The sequence below is a fragment of the Tachypleus tridentatus genome, chromosome 7 (genome assembly GCF_004210375.1).
Source record: "Tachypleus tridentatus isolate NWPU-2018 chromosome 7, ASM421037v1, whole genome shotgun sequence".
Taxonomy (NCBI): domain Eukaryota; kingdom Metazoa; phylum Arthropoda; class Merostomata; order Xiphosura; family Limulidae; genus Tachypleus; species Tachypleus tridentatus.
This window is the reverse complement of record NC_134831.1, coordinates 24,724,249-24,736,349: the sequence shown is the minus strand read 5'-3', so window position 1 is coordinate 24,736,349 and position 12,101 is coordinate 24,724,249. Positions and strand designations below refer to the sequence as shown.

Genomic DNA, 12,101 nt, shown 5'->3' with positions numbered 1-12,101 from the left:
CATGTTCTATAAAAGAAACTGGATTACTTTAGCAAATAAATGGCAGATTATTTTCAATTATAATAAATGTAAGGTAATGCTTATGGAATGCCACACATGTAATTATTAGAATAAGTTTGATGGGAATATCCTTTGTAGTGTTGTGATAAAAAAACAACCTTGGTGTTGTGGTTCATCAGTACCGACATAAATATTGAAAACAAGTCCAAAGAGGTTACAACATTGATTGGTTAGGCTATATTTGGAGTAGTGTTCAGCATTGGGCTGCTTACCTTAGAAGTTACACTGAATTGTTGAAAGGGTTCAGGAAAGGCTACTAAGATGATAACTCGGATGAAAAGTTGTCATACAAGGATAGAATAAGATGTCTGTGAACTTGCTTTTTCTCAAAAAATAAAATAAAAGAGTTAAAGTATGATCAAGGTATCTAAGGTTAAGAAAATTGAGTGTTGAATATATGAAGAAATATATATGTTTGTTAGGACAGTAGCCATATTCAGTTAAAAGAGCTTAGTTTCTCTTACAAGGTGGTTGGCCTTTGGAACAGGTTGTCTTCAGATGAAGTGGATACAGTTACTTTATGGAAGTTTAAGGAAAAACTTGACAAATACTTGAGATATAAGGGCGGGCTCCATGTTTTCCTCTAACATTATCATATTTTATGTTCATCAAAACAAAACTGAACCCTCAGATGTAATTCAAACTTGTATTTCAAGACACATATTTGTAAATGTAAAACTCAGTACAATGAATCATTACAGATGTCTGTAGTTTGTATCACAAGAATTACTTAACCATCATCTAGCAAAATTTATAATAAAAAAATCACACATGCTTTCTTTATATAGTTACCTATTAACTCCTGTAAATTATAAGTTAATTGCCTTGACTAACATAAATTTCTGCTCTATTATTTTTTGTCATATGTCACAGTAATTTAGTTTTCAAATGATGCAGAATATGTTTAGACACAATGGTCTATTCTAACAAACCACTTCTGAAAAACTACTGTAATTTTTCAAACATAATATGGAATTTTACCCCTAAACATTCACCTACAAATTAAGGTACAATATATGGTAGCAAACTTAAATGGTCTTTTTCAAAAGCCAGTCCAGACATGCATGTTGTGAATGATAATGTGTACTTACTAGAAATGTATTTTGGTGGTATGTCTTATTAATTCTCTCTCTTTTGAAGGCATAATGATAATTATCTTCCACTTTCATTCATCTGTAGTATATTTAAACATTATATTTAAAATAAAATGATTAATAAGATAAATCTTGTGGTTTTGAAGACTTACTTATATGTCCACTTAAAAATGCTTGAAAATACAAAACTAGTTATTGCTATATTACATTTGATATCCAAAATTACAAATTTTTTTTTCAGTAAAATCTTCAAATTCTGAGCTCAAATCACTGTCCTTGAATACTTGGCACAATTTCTCTACCTTCTCTTTGTCACCATAAATGGCATCACCACAGAAATCATCTTAATTTTCATTGTCTACTAGAAGATGTCATCTCTGAACTATATTATGTTATTTATCAGGCAACACTTCTTGAAGATACGTTGAATCAACGTCATCTCAAACTTCTTACATCCATTAGACAATGAACAATAAATAGGTCTGGTTTCTTCTGGCTACCTAATAATGAAAACACATATGTTTCAGAGTGGAGCCACTTTCCATTTTAGATACATGTGTTGCTTAAACTTTCACTTGCAGATGATGTTCATCACTTCCAGCTGAATTTCATGCCCCTAGGAATGATGACATGTGAAACTATTCTCCAGGATATCCTTGACACATTATTCTACAACACTTAAAAACATTGAGAAACAGCATATGACATTTGTGCAAGGAGTCTTTGCACCATACACTATACAGCAAGTATTTGATTAAACTTCAATCATCAAACCACTTTTATATGTATGGATGAACACAACATGTGGCCATGACTTTTTTTTTTTTTTTTTTGTTTCAACATAATATCTCTTGACATTTTTGACTCATCTCTATATATCATGAGTATGGCAAATATTCAATTGTATTATATGGACACTAACATTCTTGTCATCTGTGGGTCCCTTTGACTCCAGTATTGCAAAAATATTATTTATGGTGACAAGGCAAATTTGACTCTGTTTATGAAGAACAAAGTGCATTCTATATTTGGTAACAATTAAAATAAATCAAAAGTTAACTAAAAATGTAAGCGCACATCTTTGAAGTAACAATAACATTTACTGTCAGAATAGTCTAAAAAATGCAGTTTACCTTCATTATAAAATAACATATAATGTGCACTACATCACAAAACCTACAGTGAAAAATTCTATCAAATGACCTAGCTGCTCAGTCCTGCCCATTTTAATGCACACATACTGAGATACTTAACAAATTACCAAGAGGAATGCTGTCCTTAAGTAAGATATTATTATAAACTAATTTATTGCTTTCTTTCATTTAGTTCATTGCCCAATGATAGTGACAGTCAGGAGACAGTTCATAAATTAATCAAAAGGAAAGCAAAGTGAAACTGCACTAATTTTTGTTAGTGCTGGTGAACAGTTTACCCATCATGATGAAACTCTTATATGCAACTACAGATATACTATTTATGTAGTCTCTCCTGTTTTGAAACTAGTGCATGATAGTAACAAATTACATTCAAATGGAATAAATAGTTTCTGTTTACTTAATATGTGCAAAAATCAATTGTGCATCACACAGTATTAAGTGGGCTTTTCTTTGTAAATATGTTTTGGTCAGAGAAAGATTAAAATGGCATTTATTCAATATCTTGAAACAACTATTTCAATCACTAAATTGAAGGGCAGATGGTACAATTAATTGTGCAAACACACAAAGAAGTGTACACTATTTTAACACATTTTTTTTTTAATATTAACTCAAATTCAATACTGGTTCAGAACCTTATAATACTAAAAAATCAATCCTTAGTTTATTTTTCAAAACATAACAATCAAGAGAGAGACACAGATAAATCAAGATATTCAAGGAATAATAAGAGAAAAAGAAAAACATTATAAAAGATATGCTATACACTCTAACATAAATACGCCTTTTTCTTTTACACTTCAGCTTTATAGGCTAATCACTGTTCACATGTAACATCAATTACACAATAAAAATATACTATTATAATTCTGTAACACTTAATACAGATTTTTTTACGTATGTTAGCTATCTCAATGAGTTTTCATTCAGAAAAATATACTTTCTTAGTTAAAGCTGAAAAAAGTGCAACAATCTGCACATACAAAGAACTGTCTGGAAAAACCAAAACAACAAAATAGAACTAAAGTTTCAAACTTAGTTGGTATTTCCCTACACTAAAAATGTATTTCCTGTAGAAACTTCTCTTTTACCAAAACTATTCATGACTAACACAGCCCTTTAAGAGTGTAAATTTTCCATGCACACCATTAGCCTTCCAGCTCACACTTCTGCATATCTACATGCAAATAATCATACAGCAACTCTCCACCAATAGGAGCAAGACACCACTCCTATCATCATTTCCAATGCCTTCTTCACATCAGCACTTTTTAATCACTTCAAGATTGGTCCAAAGCACCTACACCATATATCATCAGAAATAAGGAGGTTGGGTAGGAAGTGTGGAGATAAATATCCATGGAAATACATTTTCTGTGTAGGAAAATACTAACTTTCAATATGGTAGTTAGAATCCCACAGTGAAATGGTGGAGAGCTGATGAAAAAAACTCTCTTTAGAAAGTGCCCAAAGAGAGAGTAGGAGGTGTGGATTCAAACGAGAAAAGATCATACTTAAGCAGAAGACTGTATCATATCTGATCCAGTTGTACTCCTTGCTTTTTATATTTTTTAAGAATGTTTTGCAAACACAAAAGGCAGAAAAACAAAGAAATCCCAGAACTTGCTTCATCAACAAATGGAACCCCTGGTGTTACGTGGCTAAGATGAGATAGAGAATAGTGGTAGTTCAACCTCATCTAACACCAGGCAGTATCTGAAATGATACGTCATGTTATTAATAGGCAAAAACAGGAATTGGTTGGGAAGATGAGCTTCTTTACCAAAATCTGTCTCCACTTCAGTATATTTCCAACTCAATCAACACTAGATCCACCAGGAACAGACATCTAGCAGACGGTAGAAAGAAGGAAAGCCACCAACAGGATGACATCTCCAATCAAAAACCTGGTAACAGTAACCATTTGTCATGCATTCTATGGCAAGAGATGGGATACATGGTAGTACACATGTGAGGACTAGCTAAGCTGGACCATCTCTAACCAATGCAGGAAACACTGGGAATGTATATTGAGAGGATGGTGGGAAGGGAGGAATGCCAAAGTAAGAAAAAACAATGTGTCAAATATTAGGAAAAATATAGCATAGTTCTACAATCAAAACCTGATGGCATCTGAATTTGTACATCAAGTCTGCAGTAGGAAGTGTGATATTCCAGTGAAAGCTGCAAAATGCCATCACCCTATTCTTAACTGAATGGTATGATTCACCATTCATGAGAACAGGCTTTCACAATCCACCACCTCAGTGGCTAGGAATAAGTAAATGGTAAAGACTCCCATACTCCACTAGAAGAAAGAGGGAACAAATGCACTGTAGAGTACAGAGAACTGCATCACTAGAAACAGTGCAATGGGTGAACATAATACCCTATTATTATAAGCATACGTACCATGTGAATAGAGATGGTCAACCAAAACCTGGTGGCATCTGGAATTTTACATCAGGTCTGCAACAGAAAGAGACTTAACACCGTGGAGCATCAGAGATGGACAGTACTCTCCATCTGCTCACTCATTTTAGTTCATGAGTGAATAGCCCAGTACAAACATACTTACTAAGCAATAAACCAAAAAGAGAGTACTACTAGTAGTCCTACATGAAACTCCATCTCAATGGTGTGCATAACTGTATAACAAGAAATGCCGACAAATCTGCAAATAAAGCAAGAACCAGCATATCTGTACAGTACTATACCAATCAAGAAGTGACTGATGATTGCAGATGTGAAGAGGGCACTGAATACAATAGCAGTGGTGTCATACTCCTATTCTTTGAAAATCTGCACCAGTAGAGGGCAGTGCCATTCAAGGAAAGCTATTTCGTGAAGAGAGGTAAGATATTGTATAGGGATATTTTTATACCTTTTGTAAGTTTAATCAAAATATCAGTAAGAGTGTACAAAACAGATCACCTATATCACTAACAATACTCTTTATCTTCTTGAAATAAAACTAGATGTCAACACCCACAACTCTTATCAACAAGAAAAACACCTAAAGTAACTCATGATAACCTAAGAAGGTTGAAACATTGTTCTCAGCTTCATTAGTAAAAGTGTTAATACTGACACTAGCCATCCTGAGATAAACCTAAAGTAGCTGTTTAATAATTCAATCTATGTGAATAAATCACTGATGACCTCATAATTACTATCATAAATGTTCTTAAAAAATGACTAAATGAAAAAATAAAAAGCTTTCTGGATAAAAACCTTTATCACTGAATGAATTAATATAAACCAAGGAATTTGTTACACATGAATTTATTTTAATACTTTCTTTTACATCCATATAAAATCCAATCTAGTAGATATTACAGTAAAATAAACTATTTTACATCAATTGTTATGGCATAAAATGCCTTTATGTTAGCAAAAAATCATCTACTAATATGTAGCATATGTGACATCACATCACAGTAAGACTTATAATTTTTCAGAAATCCTTCTTCATTAGTCCTATATCAAAGGTTTTCAGTCAAGGAATGTAATATCACTTTAATTAAAACATCATACATTACACTTTCAATTGACCTGGAAAGCCATGGTGTTGAGCAAAAGATCTCATTGATAGTGGTTTGTGGTTAAAATGTTATTATACCTTTATATTGGAAACCCATAGTATAAACTAGAAAGACTTGTAAAACCCTCTCAGTCTAACTGTGATGTAGTGTAATACAATCTGGATTTTGTTTAAAATTAATGAAATAACCTTGTTATATTAATAATATTGGATCAATCACTTAAAATATCATCAATGACAAAACTTACTTTTTCATTCTTGATCCTGTAATGTATGGCATATTTCACATGGCCAAACTGCTGGCAATATTCACAGAGGTCATGAAATACATATCTTGAATTCACTTCAACCAGAACACTTTTCTTTGCCTGAAGATGCCTCCTTTTAATCATTTCATCAAAATTCTGAGAAGTTCTGTGCACAGATGGTTGACTAGCTTTAATACAGATTGTTATAAGAGATTAATGTACTTAAATATAAATGTATCTTACAGTACTATTACAATAAACACCAAAAATAAAAAGCAGTAACAATAAAACATGTACAACTGATGTGAGTCAAAAGCAGCAATCTATTGCAAATATACATACAAATGGACATGACTCAAAGAAAATTGAAAAAACAATAAAAGTCTCAAGTAAATTATGACAGAAATATAATAGAGCCATGTAGAAGAATGTAAAATTTGACAATTAATGGAGAGAAGGAACATTAAACACATACTTTATAAATGTGTGATTATGTATAAAATAAACATGCACATACATCATATGCATTGAAATAAACAGCTCTATGCTCACCAAAATGACAGTGTCCAATGCATAAAGTTAACTGGGACCAGAAAGCAGAAAGGAAAAACAACTTCTGTTCCAATTAGCTACACAGGGCACATGTGTGCAAACCTAGTGCACTACCAACACAAGGACACCTCAAAACCCAACATCTGATTGCCAATAAGAGGTGGAACGTAAATGTCATAGATCAACTTCAGTCCAAACCTAGGCAGTGTTAGGAATTTTATATCCAGTTTGTGGCAGATGGGTCTCTACCAGCCAAATGTCTGAAGACTTATATGTGCTGGTCTTATACCAATCCAACATCTGACTGTCCAGAAACCAACATCCATGCAGTAGTAGAATAGGAAAAGCTAGCCAGAAGAGTGAACTGCATGTGGTGGATTCATCCAGTCCAAAAGCAGGCAGCATTGGAAATTTGTCTTCTGATTTGCAGTATGTGGAGAATATTTACCATCTACACTAGTGTGGACAAGACATCACATCGGTACTCTTTACTGAGTACAAGTAATCACACTCAGAAGGAAGTATCCATGATCACCACCAAGTGGCTAGGAGCTAGTAAGTGGCAAGGACTCCCATAATCCACTGTAAGAGGGTGAGAGACAACAACAAGGTGAAGATTTCAGAAGAATGCAACACTGTAAGACAAGATAATGGGTGACCACAAAAGTCTTATTCTGGAAAGCAAGCCAGTCCTGGTTTATTCAACTAGGCAGCAATCCCAACACTGCTTTAGTGATGGTCCATAAGATGGCCCTACCTGGTACAGGCCTTATTTATGAAGCAACATATACCACAAGGAAAGATCTAATGGCCTTGTAAAATATCTCATTTCATCAGTGAATTTCACAGACCTGTAAGGTTGTATGGCACAGATTTACAGTTATGTATACCTGGGCAGGTATTACACACCATAGGTTGGGAGAGCCATTTTCTAATTTCAAATCAAACTAGACATACTTTGATTATTAAAAAGGAATCATATTAAAAAATGTTTGATTGATAAATTAAAAAACTTAAATAGCATTAAAACGATTAATGGCCTTTAAAAATTAAAAACATTTCTCAGATGAGCAGTGCTACCATCACCAATAACACTGTCTAACATTATGAATAAACCTTGAGACAAAACGATGGCAAGACAATAAAATGTAGCTTATTGTGACTTGAGTGTTACCCAGAAAACACATTGGTGCCTCTGTCCCAGATAAAAGAAAATGAGTTAAAAAACTGTGCCCAATGTGTAGTCTAGTTAGGACAACTTCCTTTTTCTGATCCTTAAAGAAGCAAGATGGCCAAAGTCCAATAGAGGGTTTTACTTGGAAAAGCTTGTTTTCACATTGCTCACTCCACATCAACTGCCAACTGGCATGGAGCCGAGCCTTGAATACAGGACCACAGTCCATTTATGGAACAGGCACAACAGTGATAATGCCAGAACAGACTGATTTAACTGCAGTGTCTGCAAGCCCATTCCCATGAATACCAATGTGGCCTGGTATCCAGAAAAACTAATGTGAAGAGATTCCAGGGCCAGTAGAGAACTAATTAAGTCAGTATAAATAGTGTAATTTGGGTACTACTTAGCTTCTATGTGATCCAGGGCAAGAGAAATGGCATACAGTTCAGTAGTGAACACAGAAGTTGTAGAGGGGATTCTGTGCACAACCACTGAACCACAATAAACCATGGCAGAGTCCACACAGTCACCTGATTTGGAACCACCTGTATAAATAGGAATGGAAGGATGGTTCAAAAGATGTTCAGCAAATAACAGACAGTATTTCCAATTGTGAGTATCTGCTCTTCTCAGATGACTTAAAGATAGGTCACATTTGGGGACTGTAATAAGCCATGGTAGGATGAGCTGACCAGTAGATACAGCAATGTTATTCAAGGACAGACCCAATTCGTCTAACTGCATCTGGATACAAAGACCAAAAGGAGCAATGGTAGATTGTCTGTTCTGAAAAAGTATGGCCCACTGAGGAAAAACAAACACAACCCCAAGTGGGATGCTTTGGTAAGGAACAAAGTTTCAAAGCATATAGTAAAGACAGCTGCAAATGGCAGATGTGCAAAGAATGTTCATGAGATTCTGTGTATAAGCTCTAAATTGGAGAAGTGCTGAAAGTGCTAATGCAGAGCCATAGTCCTTGATCCTGAATAGGGTTCAGCATCTTTAAGGCCAAGGTTCTGGCAGAGCTATAGACCACTGATCCATAGTCGAGTTTCAACTAAATATGAGCACGATATATTTTAACACAAAATATCGATCCACTCCCCAAGTGGGTGAAGAGAGGACATGGAGGATGTTCAGTGATCTTGTACATTTGACCCATAGCTGCTTGATGTGTGGTATAAAGGTCAGATTACAGTCAAAGGTAAGCCCCAAAAACTTTGTTTCATGGACCACATGTAGCACAACTTCAGCAATACAGAGTTTAGGATCAGGGTGAATACCCCATTGGTGGCAAAAGTGCATGCAAACAGTTTCAGAGAGAAAGAAGTTAAAGCCATTTGCTGTTGTCCACTTCAGTAAACGATTGAGTGCAGTCTGTAGCTGCTGCTCAATATACCTAATGCTTGATGACTGATGTGAGATATGAAAGTCAATGACATATAGCCCGTTTGCAACAATAAGAGGAACTTGTTCAGTGATGGCATTAATCTTTATATGCAAACAGTCCTGAGGGACTCCAAGCTCCTGTACAAAAGAAGAGTAAAGTGTTAAACCCACACAAACTTGGAATTGCTTGTCCATTATAAAAATTATTAAAAATGGGCAAATAGCCATGTAACCTATATATATGGAGGTCTCGCAAAATTCCATAACTCCATGTTATATCAAAACCTTCTCAATGTCAAAGAATTCTGATACAAGACGTTGTCATCTGAGAATGCTTCTCTGATTGACATTTCAAGTCGAATCAGGTGATCCATGGTGGAACAATGTTGTTGAAACCAAAACTGGGTGGGCAAGAGGAGGTTGTTTGATTCAAGGAACCTAACAAGATGTGCATTAACCATCCTCTCTAAGGTCTTACAGAGACAGCTCATAAAAGCAATTGAACAGTAGCTTGAAGGAATCTTGGGATCCTTCCCAGGCTTGGAGAAAGATAGAACAATAGTCTGACATCAGGCATCAGGAAAAAAATTTTCCTACTAGATCCAGTTAAAAACAATCAGATAAATAGCAAGAGAAGCAGGAAATAGATGGCACAGCATTTCACAGTGTACATCATCAGGTCTAACCGATGTACTGCCAGACTGATAAAGGGCCAGTTTGAGTTCCACCAGTGTGAAGGGATGATTATAGTCTCAGAGATAATCAACTTGAAAGGAAAGAGGTGATCATTCTGCCCAAGTATTGATGTCAAAGAAGGTGGAGGAATAAGCAGAAGTGCTAAATACCTGGCAAAAGCTTTCACCTAGAGTATTAGTGATGCTCCGGGTATCAGCTTATTCCTGGCCATAAGAGAGCAAGACTTAGAGGGGGACAGAATTATATTGCCCACTGACCTTCTGAAGCTTGTCCCATATGTATAATACAGTCAGTTACTGCTGCTACACAGTTGTCTATTGATGGCTTACAGACAATGGCAGGATCAAGTTCTGTGAGAGTAGTGAAGAAAGACCAGTTTGCATTATCCAGCTTCTACCATGGCATCATCCACAGCCAGTCTCTCTTAAAATTATAGGAAAATAATCAATGCCTCACGGATTATTCCACATGAAAAGTGGAAGAATAGTGAAGGAGAGCAAATTGAGAGATCAAAAGCAGTAAAGAACAAACTATGTGCATGAAAATAAGTACAAAAACCACTATTGAAAAGAGGAAGATTGTGATCAGAGAGCATACGCTCTACAGAGTGACTCCTCTTATCAATATCAGCACTTCCCCAGAGGAGATGATGTCCATTAAAGTACCCCAGAATTAAAAAAGGGAGACAGCAACTGTTCAATGAGAACATCAAGGTCTGATTGATCATAGGTCTCTCCAGATGACAGGTGGAAAGAACAAACAGTGATGGTATGACCCAAATAAACATGGATGGCTATAACCTCCAAGGGTATGTCAAGTGGCAAAGACAGGGTGGGTACATGCTGATCAACCAACAGTGTCACCCCTCCATGCACTCATCCATCACACAACCTGTCATTTCTGTAGAAAGAAAACCACTGAAAGGTGCCTCTATTGGCAGGTTTCAGAAATGTTTCTTGTAAGGAAAGACATTCAGGATGGTAGGAAGCATCAGTGTTTTGATGTCATCCAGTTTAGAATGTAAACCTCAACAGTTCCATTGTATCAAGGTAGCCATTTTATTTGTGTGTAGGCAAATTGAATGGAAAGTCCTTCTGTTTATGACCACGTCTTTTTTCTTTATTTTCTTCATTTGAAGGAGGTCTCTAGACCTCCACGGATACTGCCCTGGATTGACTGGGCAGGTCTTTGCTGTTCAAAGAGGATTTCAGCAACTGAGAACATGAACAAATGATCGTTTTGCATCTTGAGGTGGGAGAAAAAGATGTATCCTTGTAAATTCCTGTACCCAGAACCAAAGGAAATAGACCTTGCGGTTTGCTGAAATGTATGTTAGGGACAGACATGGGTGTTGAAGTTGATTTATCAACTTTTTGAACCATGGAGGTGAAAAGACTTTTCATTTGGTTTGAGAATGATTCTTTTGGAGGCACAGAGAGATTTGTCTGCACTCCCACTGTAGTAGTGGAATGAAATGTAGCAGCATATGTCCAAGATGAAGTGGTGGACAACAACTTTCGGGCCTCAGTATAAGCAATGTTTTGAATCATCTTCAAATGCTGCACCTCTTTTTCTTCCATTTGTTTGGGGCAAGAACAAAAATAGGATGGTGAGAGCCATTGCAATTGATGCCATGAGGTTCCATTTCACACTCATAGGCATTATGATCCTTGCCACCATAATGAGCACATGTCAAGGAACCACGACACGATGTCTTCAAATGACTGAACTGCTGACACTAGAAACATCTGAGAGGGTTTGGAATATATGGCCGTACTCTGCAATTAAGATAACCTGCCTTGATGGTGGCAGGCAAACGTGGTGACGTAAATGTGAGAATGAAGATATTGGTCAGCACCATAATTTCACCTTTGCGAGTGGAGATATGCCTCACTGCAAAAACTCCTTGGGTGAAGAAACAAGGGAGAATCTCTGAATTGAGAATGTCCTTCAAATCCCTCTGAATAATAACTCCTCATAGCAAATTCAAATTAGCATGAATTGCCTTTGAATGTAAGAGGAGTTCACTGTGTTGAGATGTGGATGTTTCCACCAATATGTCACCAGAGCAAAGTTTCTTTACTGACTTTGTAAAGCCAGCAAGTCCTTCTAATCCCTTCTGAATAAAAAAGGGAGACATCTGCTCTAAAGGTTTGTCTGAAAGAGAATGTAAGTATAAGAAAA

The 12,101-nt window shown here is 35.9% G+C and overlaps 1 protein-coding gene across 3 annotated transcripts in view; it reads right to left on the bottom strand.

The window, feature by feature from the left end:
- Positions 1-12,101, bottom strand: part of LOC143255328 (poly(A) RNA polymerase, mitochondrial-like) — a 40,567-nt gene that overhangs the window by 26,218 nt on the left and 2,248 nt on the right. For 2 of the 3 annotated variants that reach the window (XM_076510799.1, XM_076510798.1), the window contains exon 2: positions 6,104-6,291. In XM_076510799.1, the coding sequence (XP_076366914.1) occupies positions 6,104-6,291 (188 nt within the window). The remainder of the gene's footprint in view (positions 1-6,103; positions 6,292-12,101) is intronic. The other variant, XM_076510800.1, reaches the window with a different exon arrangement.